General features: G+C 42.3%; 1 protein-coding gene across 1 annotated transcript in view; it reads left to right on the plus strand.

The window, feature by feature from the left end:
- Positions 1-20,150, plus strand: part of IARS2 (isoleucyl-tRNA synthetase 2, mitochondrial) — a 100,315-nt gene that overhangs the window by 48,345 nt on the left and 31,820 nt on the right. The window contains exons 14-15 of the mRNA XM_056568374.1: positions 16,518-16,620; positions 17,314-17,410. Of these exons, the coding sequence (XP_056424349.1) occupies positions 16,518-16,620; positions 17,314-17,410 (200 nt within the window). The remainder of the gene's footprint in view (positions 1-16,517; positions 16,621-17,313; positions 17,411-20,150) is intronic.

The raw sequence follows: 20,150 nt of genomic DNA on the forward strand, positions 1-20,150 counted from the left end.
ATTCAGGGGCACAGTGTGTGGTAGTAATATACCAGAGGTACAGTGTGTGACATTATTATATTCAGAGGGTACAGTGTGCGGCAGTATTATATTCAGAGGTTACAGTGTGTGGCAGTATTATATTCAGGGGTACAGTGTGTGGTAGTAACATACCAGGGGCTCAGTGTGTGGCATTACTATATTCAGAGGGTACAGTGTGTGACAGTATTATATTCAGGGGCTACAGTGTGTGGTAGTAACATACCCAGGGGCTCAGTGTGTGGCATTACTATATTCAGAGGGTACAATGTGTGGTATTATTATATTCAGAGGGTGCATTGTGTGGTATTATATTCAGGGGCACAGTGGGTGGTAGTAATATACTAGAGGTAAAGTGTGTGACATTATTATATTTAGACGGTACAGTGTGTGGCAATATTATATTTAGGGGTACAGTGTGTGGCAGTATTATATTCAGGGGTACAGTGTGCGGCAATATTATATCCTGAGGGTACAGTGTGCGGCAGTATTATATTCAGGGGGTAAAGTGTGTGGTAGTAACATACCAGGGGCTCAGTGTGTGGGATTACTATATTCAGAGGGTACAGTGTGTGGCAGTATTATATTCAGGGGGTACAGTGTGTGGTAGTAACATACCAGATGCTCAGTGGGTGGCAATATTATATTCAGAGGGTACAGTGTGTGGCAGTATTATATTCAGGGGTACAGTGTGTGTGGCAATATTATATTCTGAGGGTACAGTGTGCAGCAGTATTATATTCAGAGGTTACAGTGTGTGGCAGTATTTTATATTCAGGGGTACAGTGTGTGGTAGTAACATACCAGGGGCTCAGTGTGTGGCATTACTATATTCAGAGGGTACAGTGTGTGGCAGTATTATATTCAGGGGGTACAGTGTGTGGTAGTAACATACCAGGGGCTCAGTGTGTGGCAGTATCATATTCAGAGGGTACAGTGTGTGTCAGTATTATATTCAGGGGTACAGTGTGTGGCACTTTTATATTCAGAGGGTACAGTGTGCGGCAGTATTATATTCAGGGGTATAGTGTGTGGCAGTATTATATTCAGGGGTACAGTGTGGCAGTATTATATTCAGAGAGTACAGTGTGTGGCAGTATTATATTCGGAGAGAACAATGTGTGTTGGTATTATATTCAGGGGTACAGTGTGGCAGTATTATTTTCAGGGGTATAGTGTGGCAGTATTGAGGTCATACATCCTCCACACTTTATTTGCTCATTTGCTCTTTCCTTCATGGCACTGAGGCCGCTATTTGTGAACCAGGCCTTAGCGTTCAGCTCAGACCGTCACCGGATGGCAGAACTGGATAAGCGGACCCTAACTAAAAATTGTTGAGTACCCCTGATATAGTATATAGAATAATGTATAGAATAATTTGAAGTTCTGCTGGTTTAGTGGGAAGGAAAACATTGCAGGTACTGGAGAACTTCATTGCTCATAATGCACAAATGTCAGAATATATAATTTATTACTCACATTCATACTACAAGAAATATTATCAGAGGATTCAGAATCCAGGTACCAAAGGTCATGTCTACATTTATTTAGTATCTTTAGTATTAGATGTTAAATAATGGATAAAAGAAAACACAATGTACTGTAATTTAGACATAAAACATTTATTAAAAATATAATAAACAGATACAGTGAATCCACCCTACAGTGTATCTTCTACATTAACAAAAATAATATAATTGCTAATAATTACGGTAAATATATCTACAGAAATTCTTGATGATAATTCTTGTTTATGTAAAGGCGTTCTAGTATTATACATTTATGGCTTATCTATTAAAATAGGCCTTCATTATGAGGATCACTAAGGGGTCTGAACTGCACGGACCCCTCCCCACCCCTGTAATCATCACTGTAGAAGTGCTAGTCCATGCTGTGCCTCGTACTACTATAAAGTAGACTACAGATATGACTGATCCAGTATTTATAATGCATGTAATGAACATACATTAAATGTAAAAAAATTATGGAAAAAAAAAAATCATAAAAAAAATTATTAAAAAAATTAATAAATTATAAAATATGTATATATAATATTGTAATAATGATGCAAATGCTGCACGTATATGCTGCAAGTAAATTTATATTAATTCCTATTGGTAATTCCCACTAGCAGTACCAGTCTCCATTCTGCAGAGCTGATGTCAGTAATCAGAATTTTGACCTACGGAAATGACAGACACGTACAAAAGCCAAGTGGCTGTCAATTCATAGGTCATGCTCCTGGTTACCCGATAATAACATGGACATTGCGACATTTGCATTAGCGCAGTGGTCTGCAAGCTACAGACCTCTCTGGCTGTTGTGCAACTACAACTCCCAGCATGCCCACTCAATCCTCAGGGCAGAGTCCTTTTCCAAAAACGAGCAGTCGGTAAGTCACACCCTGAAGAGATTTTGCCGTTTTCGTTCTTTTTTTTTCTTTCTTCTTTTTCTGGCTTCCCCATACGACGACCGGCAAGTGCCCATCAAAAGTAACAGCATCTCCACTGGAATCCGGATCAGTCCACATGGAGTTGCTGTTACACCTGATACACACTACAGGCTGCTCTCTCCCCGCCGCGCAGACACCGTAGCCCGCGGGATCACATTGCCTTTTCTCCCTCTTCGCTCCGACACACCTGTAAAACGAGATCAATGGAGAACACTTAAGATCACATGACTGCCCAGTAAGTCACACCCTGCGTAGTGAAGGGTTAATAACTACAAATAACTCCGCCAACACCCTCTTGCCTCAATGAAAAGACAGAAAAAACTAAAAATGTGCCAGGTCGCTTATGGTTAAACGTCTGTCCTTTCAGCTTTGCCAAGTTGAGGCTTGATCCTCTGAGACGCCAATGTCTTGTGCGTCCGGAAAACCTCAAGCTTTATCGTAAAGGGTTAACCCCTTGCTTGCCAATGAGCTGCGCTGAACCCTGGATCCTCGTTAGCTCCTAATATCACTCACTCCCTGTGTGGGTGGTGGGGGGGGTAAATCTGCCCAAAATGGTTCTGTTGAGTAACATTACAGTCAGTCTCGACAGAAATGGCTGATAACAGAGAACAATAGGTTGCATTGCTCTTTTTTTTTTTACGGTATTACTTGTGCAGGTAATAAGGGGCTGATAACAGAGAATAATAGGCGCATTTAACCTAAATTAAGGTAAGATGGCGTCCCTTTTGCGTTACTAGCATTGCAGGTACAAGGGGCTGATTACAGAGAATAATTGGTGCACTTAACTAAATTAAGAGTGCCCCTTTAAGTTAGAAACATTGCTCCTTTTTTTTAATTTTTTTTTACCCAAAATAAGGTAAGAGTGCCCCTTTAAGTTAGCAGCATTGCTCTATTTTTTTTTACAGCATTGCTTGTTTAGGTAGAAGTGGCTGATAACAGAGAATAATAGGCGCATTTAGCTTAAATTAATTTAAGCATGCCCCTTTAAGTTAGAAGCATTGCTTTTTTTTTTATTTACTCAAAATAAGGTAAGAGCGCCCCTTTAAGTTAGCAGCATTGCTCTTCTTCTTTTTTTTTTTTTTTTTTTTTTTTACAGTATTACTTGTGCAGGTAGAAGTGGCTGATAGCAGAGAATAATAGGCGCATTTAGCTTAACGTAAGAGTGCCCCTTTAAGTTTGCAGCATTTCTCTTTTTTTACAGTACTACTTGTGCAGGTAGAAGTGGCTGATAGCAGAGAATAATAGGTGCATTTAGCTTAACGTAAGAGTGCCCCTTTAAGTTTGCAGCATTTCTCTTTTTTTACAGTACTACTTGTGCAGGTAGAAGTGGCTGATAGCAGAGAATAATAGGTGCATTTAGCTTAACGTAAGAGTGCCCCTTTAAGTTTGCAGCATTTCTCTTTTTTTACAGTATTACTTGTGCAGGTAGAAGTGGCTGATAGCAGAGAATAACAGGCGCATTCAATATCAGTAAATATAGGTAAGATAGAGGGTTAGCTGGTTTCGGTGTAACTCATGCCGACGCCTCCCATAGAAATGGCTGATAACAGAGAACAGTAGACTGCGTTTGTCTAGGGAGCTAATATTATAGAATTGTTTTTGCCTTTTTTGTTGGATACTTTAATAGATGCCTGTCTACCTATACCAGGGTGCCTCCGACTGTTGCAAAACTACAACTCCTAGCATGCCCGGACAGCCTTTGGCTGTCCGGGCATGCTGGGAGTTGTAGTTTTGCAACAGCCGGAGGCAGGAAACACTGCCGTATGCATTAAGGAGGTTATCGTAGCCGCCTACCTGGGTGAGCGGAGGTGCGGAGCGTGCGGCATTCCTTCCTCGAAACAGTGACACTGAACACCAGGAACTGTTTCCTCTCTTCTAGTCATTGCCTAGCAATGGTAATAACTCTGCCTCCGGACTGGTAAACCCCGCGGTCGCCTTCATCACTTGGCGATTGGCTGCTGTCACGGAGGCTCCTTATCCACACGGTGCGAGGAGACGGCACATTGACACGTGAACCCTCACTCATAGGCTTTATAGGCTCAGGGGCAAAGTTTTACAAGGGACCTTATCACAGACGCCTTTATGGACTCTGATACTGAAGAGAGGAGCTGGCAGATTTCAGCTCGATAAGTTCCAGGAAAGGATTTTGTTTATATAATATATATTTTTTTTTTTTTTTTTTTTTCTTGCATCTTCCTTTTTTGCCTTTCTGTTTTTTATTTCTCTTAATTGAAGGCTGGCTACAGAGATGGGTATTAAATAATTCAGAGCAATAAGTATATGGGATGCATTAGATGGGGGAGGCTCAGATCAGAACAGGATCTTAGTTTGCCGTCTGGGGTGGGGCACCCAGGTCATGGGAACACAAGAACGTTGTTTGCAGAAAATTGGACGCCATATTGATTGGCTCACTGTTCCGCCATAGCACCGGGATTGGGTCCTACGGATCAATACAACAAAACTTACAGGCAGTAATGAGGTCATTGCAGGTGGTCATGGGGCTATGCCTGTGGGTCCCAGAAATCCTGTGGACCCCGCCTCTGTAAGTTATGCTCCACCTTCTCCCATCCCGAGTCCCAGCTGACTGAGCAAACCCCGCGCCGGCGTCATGCTGTGTTAACTGCACACGCGCAGCCTCTTGATGTCTCCGTTCCCACCATCATCTGGCACTAGTGTGCGGCACTGAGCAGAACTGGAGGTGGTACGTGATGTACTAAAAGTTATGTCCCACCCTCTCATCCCTAATCCCAGCTGACTGAGCTCATCTGGCGCCGGCGTCATGCTGTGTTCGCTGCGCACACGCAGCCTCATGCTGTCTCGTTCCTCCCTATCATCTGGTACTAACCAGATCGGAGGTGCCTTGCGTACATAATACATGTAAAGCGGCCACTGACTGGACATCCATTCCAGAAAATGTGCAAAGTCCAACTTCCTAAAACTTCAATGCTTTATTTCGATCATTAAAAATCAACAAAAAAAGTGTATATTAAAAGCCAAGAGAAACGCTGACGTGTTTCGGTTTGTAAAAAACCTTAATCATAGCGGTATCTCTCAAGGAGAGAGAATGGTTTATATCCCACAGAAATGACCTTTCCTATATATATTGATTTACTATAATTGTGGGTATCCTATGGTTATATAACATTATTTGTACTGTATACTATATGGTCTCCTAGATTCAGTCTGTATTTTAGAGCTATATACCTGTTTGCACACCTATAGTCATTTACTGATTAAGGATGAATACACGCCTCTAGGTAGGCGTATCCTCACACTAGTAGTTGGTTTGATTTTTTGAACAGATATATAAACCATTCTCTCTCTTTGAGAGATACCGCTATGATTAAGGTTTTTTTACAAACCGAAACGCGTCAGCGTTTCTCTTGGCTTTTAATATGCACTTTTTTTTATTTATTTTTAATGATCGAAATAAAGCATTGAAGTTTTAGGAAGCTGGACTTTGCACATTTTCCATTGCTGATTTCCTGGGAACCGACCCTCTACCCCTCCGCGCTTCCTTGCTAGGATTACAGACTCTCCAGGATTGAGATGTGATTATACTAGATGGTGAGCTGACAATACTCTTTTTTTTTTTTTTGTACATCCATTCCGGAGCCTGCCTTGGACTCAGGACCCGTCACCCATATTCACCTCACCAGCCAGGACATAATCATATATATGGTGCCCACAGACCAGACCCGATTATGCTAGTCCTAACATTTGCGTAAATGTTTGCAGGATTGGAGACACATTGCTGGAGCGGGTGGAAGTGGAAGAACACATTTCTTCCATGCAGGGCTCTAGTGTACATATAATTTACAAAACATTTTGAGATAACTTAAAGACGTGTCAAGTTTTGATCGGTTGGGGTGCCATCGCTGAGACCCTCAACGATCATTAGAACGAGTAGGGAGAAGTGCAGATAGAACACTACATCCTCCTTCGGCCTCATAAGTTTTTGGGGCCATCTTGTGAAGCTTGATGGAAATCTCTAAGAGCCAGGGAATGAAGCATGGTACTGTGCACTGCCGAAGGGGGTCTCTGTGTCAAAAGTTTTTATAAATGACAGGTACTCATAAAATATGGGTAGGTTCCCATTTTTCCTGCAAAACAGCCCAGACCCATCCAGGCCTTGACTCCACAAGGTGTCCTGTTCCATCTGGCGCCAAGGCAATCAGCAGCAGGAGGTTATCCCGAGATAAAAACAAGTTATAGGTAGGGGATAACTAGTTAATCGGTGGAGGTCTGTCCGCTGGAACACCCGCAGATCAATATAAGCTGCACATGCTTGGGATTCACTCTTCACTTTCTAGAGGATATCTGAACATCGCCGAGCAGGGAACTCTATGTTTAGCAATCCTATAGAGAGTGAATGGAATGATACAAGAGTATTTGCGCCGCCGCTCCATCCGTTCTGTTCTGTGATCAGGGGGGTTATCCGGTGATTGGACCACCACTGATCAGCTGGTTTCCCCTATCTTGTGGAAAGGAGAGAACTTTTTAAGATTGTGATAACCCCTTTTAGAGAGGTTATCCAGCGAATTGCTAAAATGTATATCCTGCTGGGGGTAGAAAAAAAAACCCTATACTTACATACCACTTGTCCTCCGCAGCTCCCTTTTGTCTCTGTATGGTCCCCCAATTTTCTGTCTTCTTTCCGATCCCAAGACAAGCACTTAGTGCAAGGCCTGATGGGACACTGCTGCAGCCAATGAGTGGCTGAGTGAACAGGTCACTGGAAGCCCCTCCTCTCAGCTCTGAGTGACAGCTTTTAAGTCTAATTATGAAACCATAACAACTGTCAATCATAGCTGGGGGCGGGACCTGGAAGCTTTCAACACAGAGGGATCAGGGCACCTAACCAGAAGGGACCACCTCCTGGACACTTGACCGAGTTGCATCAGTTTTTCTTGGTCATGCAACACCAGCTCTCATTACACTCCTCTGCCCATCCTCGGTATAGGGCTATATGAGGGTTCAAAACTGCTGACAGACACCCTTTATTTATGTAGGATTTTCATAAAGCCAGAACATCAGCCAAATGTCCTCCGTAATCTTAGTTTCCTCCTATACAGCAGTGATCTACAACCTGCGTCGTATACCAGCAATGGCTGAAGAGCGAGCTGCCGTACAGAACACTTCTGCGTCCTTGCATTGGTGATTATCCAATATTCATATACGGAGTCATTTATTTTGACAACTGCTGAATAAAAGTTGTTATTCTGTGCCAGCTGAGAGACCTTGTATACATACATGAATAATGCAATAAAGCAAAACTTCATTAGGCTACAGGGAAACCATCAGCAATCTGGTCATATTCAGATATTAGATGATATCTGATCAAAACACTGACAGATCCAATGAAGACAAATACATCTTAGGCTGTGTTCACATGCTGGATCCGACCCCCTTCTCAATCACTATTTTGTCCTCTCTATAGACTTCTTCATGCATGTGTGACTTATATGTGCATCCTGCCTTACAACCCTGTGGCACTGTTATTTATAGTTAGTGACCGCTATAGCTCCTTCAAGTTCAACACCTATAAGAGGATGAACCTGTTTGTGCATGTAAATGGTGTAAAAGTGCAAGAATGTGTCAGGAGCGTTGTGTGTTCTGTGCCAGCCCAGCTATGTTGTGTTGGGTGCGGTGCCTCTGAAAAAAAAAAAAAAAACATCATGGGAGATGTATGCGCCATATAGACACAACACCCATATATGTGCCTTATAGAAACACCACCTATGTATACCCAATATAGACAAAACGCCTATGTATAAGAAATATAGATACAACACCCATGTATACCAAATATAGATACAACACCTATGTATGCGCAATATTGACACAACACCTATGTATGCAGAATAAGCAATATAGACATAACACCTATGTATAAGCAAAATTGACACTACACCTATGTATAAGCAATATAGAAACTACACCTATGTATATGCAATATAGACGCTACACCTATGTATAAGCAATATAGAAACTACACCTATGTATAAGCAATATAGAAACTACACCTATGTATAAGCAATATAGAAACTACACCTATGTATAAGCAATATAGAAACTACACCTATGTATAAGCAATATAGACACTACACCTATGTATAAGGAATATAGACACAACACCTATTTATACCCAATATAGACACAACACCTATATATGTGCCTTATAGAAACACCACCTATGTATACCCAATATACACAAAACACCTATGTATACCCAATATAGACACAACACCTATGTATAAGGAATAACACCTATGTATGCGGAATAAGCAATATAGACATAACACCTATGTATAAGCAATATTGACACTACACCTGTATATAAGCAATATAGACACTACACCTATGTATGCGCAATATAGACACAACACCTATGTATGCGCAATATAGACACAACACCTATGTATAAGCAATATAGACACAACACCTATTTATTAGGGGTGTGAATCGGCAAGAATTTGGCGATACGATTCGAATCGCGATACCAGTGTGGCGATTCGATATATCCCGATATATCGCGATACCGTCTAGGTGACGATACATCGCCCCCCAGGGAGCATTCACAGATCCCTTTTAGATGCCGCTGTCAGCTTTAGTAGTCCAACGTGCACTTTTCTCATTTTATCCCGTCCGGGCTGCAAAATAAAAGAAAACACACTTTATCTTACCTGCCAACGAGCCCCCGGAGCTCCGGTACAGGTGTTCGGTCCCCGGGCTGTATTCTTCTTACTTCCTCTTAGCCCGGCACGTCACACGGAGCTTCAGCCTATCACCAGCCGGGGCGGGACATCGCTGCGGCCAGTGATAGGCTGAAGCTCTGTGTGACGTGCCGGGCTAACAGGAAGTAAGAAGAATACAGCCCGGGGACTGAACACCTGTACCAGAGCTCCGGGGGCTCGTTGGCAGGTAAGAGAAAGTGCGTTTTCTTTTATTTTGCAGCCCGGACGGGATAAAATGAAAAAAGTGCCCGCCGGAGTACTCCTTTTAATAGCCAGCCGCGGCGATCGCCGCATGCTGGCTATTAGCGGCGGCCCCCGGCTACTGAGAACAGCCGGGGGCTGCAGAGTATGGAGCGGGCACGAGTCAGAGCCCGCTCCGTACACCCAGAGCACCGCCGCGTCAGATCCGGCCAGCCCGGCTCCACAAATGTGGAACTTGTATTTCCTGATGCCCGGGACATGCTGTTCCGAGCGTCAGGAGATAGAAATTCCACATCCCTAAAAGAATCGATTTAAAAATATTTTGAATCGATTCAGTATCGCCAAGTGAAAAAATCGCGATAATCGCGTGAATCGATTTTTTTCTTACATCCCTACTATTTATACCCAATATAGACACAACGCCTATGTATAAGGAATATAGATACAACACGTATGTATACCCAATACAGACACAGCACCTATGTATACCCAATATAGACACAACACCTATGTATACCCAATATAGACACAACGACTATGTATAAGGAATATAGATACAACACGTATGTATACCCAATACAGACACAGCACCTATGTATACCCAATATAGACACAACACCTATGTATACCCAATATAGACACAACGACTATGTATAAGGAATATAGATACAACACGTATGTATACCCAATACAGACACAGCACCTATGTATACCCAATATAGACACAACACCTATGTATACCCAATATAGACACAACGACTATGTATAAGGAATATAGATACAACACCTTTGTATACCCAATACAGACACAGCACCTATGTATACCCAATATAGACACAACGACTATGTATAAGGAATATAGATACAACACCTATGTATACCCAATACAGACACAGCACCTATGTATACCCAATATAGACACAACACCTATGTATACCCAATATAGACACAACGCCTATGTATAAGGAATATAGATACAACACCTATGTATACCCAATACAGACACAGCACCTATGTATACCCAATATAGACACAACACCTATGTATACCCAATATAGACACAACACCTATGTATAAGGAATATAGATACAACACCTATGTATACCCAATACAGACACAGCACCTATGTATACCCAATATAGACACAACACCTATGTATACCCAATATAGACACAACGACTATGTATAAGGAATATAGATACAACACCTTTGTATACCCAATACAGACACAGCACCTATGTATACCCAATATAGACACAACGACTATGTATAAGGAATATAGATACAACACCTATGTATACCCAATACAGACACAGCACCTATGTATACCCAATATAGACACAACACCTATGTATACCCAATATAGACACAACGCCTATGTATAAGGAATATAGATACAACACGTATGTATACCCAATACAGACACAGCACCTATGTATACCCAATATAGACACAACACCTATGTATACCCAATATAGACACTACGACTATGTATAAGGAATATAGATACAACACCTATGTATACCCAATACAGACACAGCACCTATGTATACCCAATATAGACACAACACCTATGTATACCCAATATAGACACAACACCTATGTATACCCAATATAGACACAACGCCTATGTATGCGCAATATAGACACAACGCCTATGTATACCCAGTACAGACACAGCACCTATGTATAAGCAATATAGACACAATACCTATATATACCCAATATAGACACAACACCTATGTATGCGCAATATAGACACTACTCTTATGTATGCGCAATATACACTACACCTATGTATGCCCAATATAGACACTATGCCTATGTATGCGCAATATAGACACTACACCTATGTATGCTCAATATAGACACTACACCTATATATAAGCAATATAGACACTACTCTTATGTATGCGCAATATAGACACTATGCCTATGTATGCCCAATATAGACACTATGCCTATGTATGCCCAATATAGACACTATGCCTATGTATGCGCAATATAGACACTACACCTATGTATGCTCAATATAGACACTACACCTATATATAAGCAATATAGACACTACTCTTATGTATGCGCAATATAGACACTATGCCTATGTATGCCCAATATAGACACTATGCCTATGTATGCCCAATATAGACACTATGCCTATGTATGCGCAATATAGACACTACACCTATGTATGCTCAATATAGACACTACACCTATATATAAGCAATATAGACAATACGCCTATGTATGTGCAATATAGACACTATGCCTATGTATGCCCAATATAGACACTATGCCTATGTATGCCCAATATAGACACTATGCCTATGTATGCCCAATATAGACACTATGCCTATGTATGTGCAATATAGACACTATGCCTATGTATGCGCAATATAGACACTACACCTATGTATGTGCAATATAGACACTATGCCTATGTATGCGCAATATAGACACTACACCTATGTATGCCCAATATAGACACTATGCCTATGTATGCCCAATATAGACAATACGCCTATGTATGCGCAATATAGACAATACGCCTATGTATACCCAATATAGACACAACACCTATTTATACCCAATATAGACAATACGCCTATGTATGCCCAATATAGACACAACACCTATTTATACCCAATATAGACACTATGCCTATGTATGCCCAATATAGACACTATGCCTATGTATACCCAATCTAGACAATACGCCTATGTATGCCCAATATAGACAATACGCCTATGTATACCCAATATAGACACAACACCTATTTATACCCAATATAGACAATACGCCTATGTATGCCCAATATAGACACAACACCTATTTATACCCAATATAGACAATACGCCTATGTATGCCCAATATAGACAATACGCCTATGTATACCCAATACAGACACAACACCTATGTATAAGCAATATAGACACAACACCTATGTATAAGCAATATAGACACAACACCTATGTACACGCGATATAAAAGCACACACATTGGTTAATGATTACAAGTTTGCAAACATACAGAAGTATGAGACAGATCTGAGGAATTGCAAGACATTGCGTCGAACAGTCCTGGGAGATGAGGATGGTCCTGTTAATGGTTAATACAGCGCCGGTGGAGTGTTACTTGTAGTCATTAGACTGTGATTTCCCGTCATGAGGCTCCGATCACACCACGGCCCAGACAAAAACTGGATGTGAAAGCTGAGCCGTGATTGGTTACTGTGTCCTAATCCCTCTAGTTTCAGATTGATAAATCTGTGCCCGTAACCGTCATTCCTACCGTTACAGAAGTAGGAAAACCTGATGGACCTGTTATACAAGGCGATTCAGAGAGGACGGTGCAGAATTATTGCCTCCAAATTCATAACCGAGAACGTAATACTGATGTATGAACATGAAAAGGCGCGCTATGCATGTTTATCTATACCAGTGTTCCCCAACCAGGGTGCCTCCAGCTGTTGCCAAACTACAACTCCCAGCATGCCCGGACAGCCAAAGGCTGTCCGGGCAAGCTGGGAGTTGTAGTTTGGCAACAGCTGGAGGCACCCTGGTTGGGAAACATTGATCTATACACTACATACATGTGATTTCCATTGGCTAGGCGATGTCTTGTTGTTTCCGGCGTAACCAGTCCAGCATTCCGGTAGAGTTTCACTGTGGTATCGGTGAATATCCGTACAGGAATGTGGAGCTGACCATCCTGACGATCTTCCTCTATCTGTGGCATAAGCCGTTCCTATAACCAGTCCAGGTAGGTGCGGCCAGTAAGTGGATCCTTGGCGGAAGGGAGCGTAGACTGCGCTCCTGCTCATTGCACAGAACACATGCCCATATGAGGCTTGTTTTTTGCGCAACCAATTGTCCTTTACCATAAAATGTACGGCGCAAGGGAAAAGAAAATGTGGGGTTTGGTTTTCACACCTAGCACTTTACGGTAATACAAAAAAGAAGGTTGCAGCAGCACTCAAAAATGGAGGCTTTTAGCGCACTTTTTGATCAAAACGTGTCCCCCCCATCCACCACGCGGTGGTGACCTCATTTCGGATGGGACCCTAACACTCATTTCACTCACTCTGCTGGGCATATAGCCTCTGACTGGTTGACATGCTGGATCCTCTATTCATTTAAAAAAACTCCTGTGAAACAGGGAGGGGTGCACGGCTACAGAGGGTTCCACTACCCCTAAATTGCATAGCAAAAAAAAAAAAAAAAAAACCTAGCCAGCACAGCTACCTAATACACGGGTGCATGCTTCTGTGGCAAATACTGAGTATACAAAAAAAAAGAAGCTTGCAGCAGCACTCTGGGTCAAAAAATGGAGGCTCTTAGCGCACTTTTTGATCAAAACGTGTCTTTACGGTAAAACTAACATGTTTTCTTTACTCTGTGGGTCGAGCAGCCAGGGCATACAGGTATGTCAAAACTCCAAATTAAACAGTTTTCATCAAATACAAAATACAATCAGAAAAAGAAAACGAAATAAAGTGCATGCACAACATAAAAAATGTATTTAAATAAATACGATCGATTTAAAAAAATTAATAAAATTGGGGCCATAATACATGCATTCCCCACCTCTTTACAAGGTCCCTACAGCCTCAGTAAATCGATGCTAATGTTTGCACTGACAGACGCTTTTCCATAGTCTTTAATAGAACACATTATAAGATTAAAAAATAAATAAATAAATAAATAAATGAAAACTGCCACTTTTTATACCTATTTTAAAGGGGTAATCCAGTGGAAAACTTTTTTTTTATTTTTTTATCAACTGGTGCCAGAAAGTTAAACAGATTTGTAAATTACTTCTATAAAAAAAAATTCTTAATCCTTCCAGTACTTATTAGCTGCTGAATACTACATAGGAAATTCTTTTCTTTTTGGAACACAGAGCTCTCTGCTGAATCACGAGCACAGTGCTCTTTTTTTTTTTTTTGCTCGGGACAGCTCCTAAAATGGGCAGAGATATCAGCAGAGAGCACTGTGCTCGTGATGTCAGCAGAGAGCTCTGTGTTCCAAAAAGAAAATAATTTCCTGTGTAGTATTCAGCAGCTAATAAGTACTGGAAGGATTAAGATTTTTTTTTTAATAGAAGTAATTTACAAATCTGTTTAACTTTCTGGAATCAGTTGAATAATAATAATTAAAAAAAAAGTTTTCCACCGGAGTACCCCTTTTAATGCTGCTTTTTATTTATTTTTTGTTATCATTATACATTGTGTAAACCCAGCCTTACGTACACACCGGGGATCAGACACTGTCAATTTATGACCGTCTTGGTTTCTCACTCGGAAAAAGAACCTTTGACAGATCAAGGAACAGATATATAAATATCTACAGATAACGCTAAGCAAACAGTGTGATGATATACACCCTGCGCAGGTGACTGTGCAGCGAGGATTGGGGTGAGGGGTCACGAGGAATACAATTGGGAGACGAGCAATGTGCACAGGGTCTAAGGCAGTGTTTCCAAACCAGTGTGCCTCCAGTTCTTGCAAAACTACAACTCCCAGCATGCCCGGACAGCCTTTGGCTGTCCGGGCATGCTGGGAGTTGTAGTTTTGTGACGCCTGGAAACACTGCTATAAATACTTAACGATATGTGTATGATCCAGGCCTTAACTAATAGTTGGTCTAAACGTTAAGTCAGTCACAACTTTATACTATTAGATGGCTTACTTTACCCCCCAAAATGTTCTGCCACCAATTTCGAATAGATTATTATTATAATTTTTTTGTTACTCCGATTCTCAAACAGTCTTTGCCCGCACTTTGTTAAAGGGGATCTGCAGTGTTAGACACTTATCCCCTATCAGCAGGAGATTGCTATGGGCAACTGGACAACTTTTCCTCTGGACAGGTCTCCCCCGATCAGTCTACAAATGTTCCAGATCCGCAGGATAAGGTATAAACGTGTCTGATCGCAGGGGGTCTGACCACTGGGACCCCCCCGCGATCTCATGTACGGGGCTCTGTGCGGCTAATGCGCATGTCGTCGACCTTACTTGAGGTCGACGACACGCCCCCTCCATATAGCTTTATGGGAGGTCGTGAGGGGTCCCGGGTGGGGGTCGCTAAATGCTGGGACCTTCTGCCCCCGCTGCTTTTGTGCATCCCCGATTCTCCCATAAAGCTATATGACGGGGCATGTCGTCGACCTCAAGTAAGGTCGACGACATGCGCATTAGCCGCACAGAGCCACGGCAATGCCGGGTCCCCATACATGAGATCGCGGGGGGGGGGGGGGGGGGGGGGGTCCCGGCGGTCAGACCCCCTGCGATCAGACACTTTTATACCTTATCCTGCGAATCTGGAACATTTGTAGACTGATCGGGGGAGACCTGTCCAGAGGAAAAGTTGTCCAGTTGCCCATAGCAACCATTCAGATGGCTTCTTTCATTTTTCAAAGGCCTTTTCAAAAATGAAAGAAGCAATCTGATAGGTTGCTATGGGCAACTCAGCAACTTTTCCTCTACACAGGTTTTAATAAATCTCCCCCATTGTCTCCATATTAGGTTCCCACTTGGTCTCCATGGGGGAGATTTATAAATACCTGTCCAGATGAAAAGTTGCTGAGTTGCCCATAGCAACCAATCAGATCGCTGCTTTCATTTTTCACAGGCCTTTTCAAAAAATGAAAGAAGCGATCTGATTGGTTGCTATGGGCAACTCAGCAACTTTTCCCCTGGACAGGTTTTGATAAATCTCCCCCATCTCGTCTATGTTTCCACTAAGAATAAGACAGTGTTAGTAAATCTGATCCATGGTGTCTGTGTGTATTTCATAGATCCCAAGGTTCTATTAAAAAGGTTGATCCTGATGATTGATTGATCAGGTCGGTCTCCATACAGCTCCCTCTGCAGGGGATATGTAGTACAACATGGCACCTTTTCCAGTGGGAACCTAGTTTGCCTGCAGTTCGCTAAGGAGGAGGGTGGTCAGTGATAGGGAGTCCTTCCTCTATGATGTCCATATGGCCTATGAGATAAATATATTTCTGTCTATCCTATAACTGTATAATTGATCTCGGTGTCTCTATTATAATACACTGTATATGTTATACATAACTACAGCATACGTGCTTGTCTCCCCTCGCAGGCACACTGTGGGACATATCATTAAGCTGGTGGAGCAGCATGGCAGTGACGTGTGGTGGACGCATCCTGTAGAGGAACTGCTTCCCAAATCCGTGCTTCAACAGGTATCGACATATAATACAGGCACAAGCTGTCCCTGTTCTAAGTCACAGACACCCATAGGGCGAGCACTGTGGCCTCCTTCATCGTTTAGATTGCCAGGACCCTCACTAGCCACAAGGGGGCTCTGTCATTCACAAGGGTCCCAGCAGTTTCCTTCTCTGACTACAAACCATACATCCTATTCATAAAGCCCAGTGTTTCCCAACTAGGGCATCCATCTCCAGCTGTTGGTTGTCTGGGCATGCTGGGAGTTGTAGTTTTGCAACCGCTGGGGGCACATTGATTGACAGACACTGATATAGTGCTATCAACTAAGGGCACACAGTGTTTTAAGAAGGTTTCTACAACTAAACGGTCACCTTATGTAAATGCTACTTATTGAATACCACTTTAGGGCTCTTTCACACTACGGATTTTCTGAGCAGAATTGATTATGGAAAATTCGGTGTTGCAGCCTCCAATTGTTCTCAATGTGATTCTGCTGCACCATTCACACTACTGAATTTCCGGACCCCAAACATGTTATTGCACTCAGAAATGCACTGCCGTCAGTGTATACGGTGCATCTCCAAGCACTCCTAGCACTGGCTTGTTTTGCCGCCGCTCCAGACGGAGATTCCGTGGTGTGAATTAGCCCTAAGTAATGGACTTTAGTATCTGTAATTGTCTTCTCTATTACTCCATTTTTTTTTCAGGCCGGTAGCAGCACCAGTGCGCTTGATTTTGTGCCAGGAAGAGATGTTCTGGACATCTGGTTTGACAGTGGAACATCGTGGGCCCATGTTTTGGAAGGTATGAGCTCTTTGTAGATGTTTCAGGGCCTAAAGAATAGGATAGAGCATAACAATCTGATCGATACCCCAAAACATTTGGTGACCTCATAGAGGTTGAACTGTGTGACATGCATCATTTATTCCAGGGACAATTAGGTCATGTTCTCAAGATTGTAAGGGATCCCAGCGGTCAGCAAAAAAAGGAGTCTGGATGTATGTATTTACATATATAGTGCAAAACTGGGGGGAAAAAATCAAGCTGGTCGCAAAAAAAGATATAAATATACACAGTACAGACCAAAAATTTGGACACACCTTCTCATTCAGAGTTTTCGTTATTTTCATGACTATGAAAATTGTAGATTCACACTGAAGGCATCAAAACTATGAATTAACACATGTGGAATTATATACATAACAAAAAAGTGTGAAAATCTGTCATATTCTAGGTTCTAGCCACCTTTTGCTTTGATTACTGCTTTTCACACTCGTTCTCTTGATGAGCTTCAAGAGGTAGTCACCTGAAATGGTCTTCCAACGGTCTTGAAGGAGTTCCCAGAGATGCTTAGCACTTGTTGGCCCTTTTGGCCTTCACTCTGTGGTCCAGCTCACCCCAAACCATCTCTATTGGGTTCAGGTCCGGTGACTGTGGAGGCCAGGTCAGCTGGTCCAGCACCCCATCACTCTCCTTCTTGGTCAAATAGCCGTTACACAGCCTGGAGGTGTTTGGGGTCATTGTCCTGTTGGTCCAACTAAACACAAACCGTATGGAATAGCAGCCGCTGCAAGATGCTGTGGTAGCCATGCTGGTTCAGTATGCATTCAAAATAAATCCCCAGCAGTGTCACCAGCAAAGCACCCCCACACTATCACACCTCCTCCTCCACACTATCACACCTCCTCCTCCACACTATCACACCTCCTCCTCCACACTATCACACCTCCTCCTCCACACTATCACACCTCCTCCTCCACACTATCACACCTCCTCCTCCACACTATCACACCTCCTCCTCCACACTATCACACCTCCTCCTCCACACTATCACACCTCCTCCTCCACACTATCACACCTCCTCCTCCACACCAGCACACCTCCTCCTCCACACCAGCACATGTGTGAAGTGAAAACCATTTCAGGTGACTACCTCTTGAATCTCAACAAGAGAATGCCAAGAGTGTGCGAAGTAGTAATCAAAGCAAAAGGTGGCTACTTTGAAGAACCTAGAATATGACATATTTTCAGTTGTTTCACACTTTTTTGTTATGTCTATAATTCCACATGTGTTAATTCATAGTTTTGATGCCTTCAGTGTGAATCTACAATTTTCATAGTCATGAAAATAAAGAAAACTCTGAATGAAAAGATGTGTCCAAACTTTTGGTCTGTACTGTGTGTGTGTGTGTATATATATATATAATACACACACACTGAAATGTTTTTTTTATTTAAATTTTTTTTCCGTTTATGCCGCCGACTGTACAGGATCAGGAATGCAATATTTTAATAATTTGGACAGGTTCATACACGGCACTACTAAATAAATTGTTTTTATTTTCATTTTCTTAAATTTTTATGTTGGTAATTAGGATTTTTAGTAGGGACATTTATTTTATATTGGATGTTTAAACACTTTTTAAAATTGTTTGTATCCTAGATCTATAAATTGTGACCCTCCAAATGTTGCAAAACTACAACTCCCAGCCATTGGCACTCTGGGAGTTGTAATTTTGTAACATCTGGAGGGCCACAGTTTGGAGACCACTGCTTTTCTATGAATAGAGGATAAGAAGCGGAGATGTGAACACCCCTATAACTTTCCACTATTGCTTCCCACAGATTGTCAGCAGTGTTCCTGTATCTCCACACATCTGCGACCTCGCACCTTTTGGCTCTCCAGTTCTTATAAAATTACAACCCCCATCATAACCTGGCAACCGATGGGTGTCCACTGACAATAGGGGGGTCTCCCACTAGTGCAACTCCCATCTTTCCCCATGTAGTTAATCCCTTGGGGGCTCATTCACACTACGGAATCTCTTTCCGGAGATAATTCCGGACATCGATTCCACCTGGAGCCGGGTGCTGGCAAAACAAACTGGGACTAGGACCGCTCTGAAATTTGCCTTTTAAATAGACGGCAATGCATTTCAGAGCGGATTCTGCAGAAAGAAGGAACGCGTTCGTTCGTCTTTTTATCGGTGTCTGTAATTTCCAAGGCTAAACGTCCACTGTGTAAATTCCGTAGTGTGAATGGTGCAGCAGAATCTTATTGAAAACAATGGGGGAAAATCCATAGTGTGAAAGGCATTTGCGGCCTCTCCCGCTTTTTGGGCCTGATGGGAGTTGTACTTTTGCAGCAGCTCAGGATCCACTGGTTGTGTGCAAATGCCATTGACCTTTATTGGATCGCCCACATATTAGTTGCTCAGTTTCGACCCCCGCAGGGGCATTATCGGTTATAGGGACGAACAATAAGGTCATAGACCTATTCTCTATGGGAGATCAGGCTGAACGTATATGGTATCTTCCCATTGAAATAAATGGGAGTTATGGGAAGCACTCAGCAGTCTTCATCATTGGGTGGGTACAGGCCAGATATTATTGGGCAAAAAACTTTTTTTTTATTAACCCCTGTGACCCTGCATAGTGCACGTACTGCTGGCAGATTGGAGGGGAAGCAAACATTGCTATATTATTTGCTTAATGTTTAACAGGGCAATCGGTGCTTTATGATGCCTGTATCTGCTGACATGTT

Source organism: Hyla sarda, chromosome 3, assembly GCF_029499605.1.
Source record: "Hyla sarda isolate aHylSar1 chromosome 3, aHylSar1.hap1, whole genome shotgun sequence".
Classification (NCBI taxonomy): domain Eukaryota; kingdom Metazoa; phylum Chordata; class Amphibia; order Anura; family Hylidae; genus Hyla; species Hyla sarda.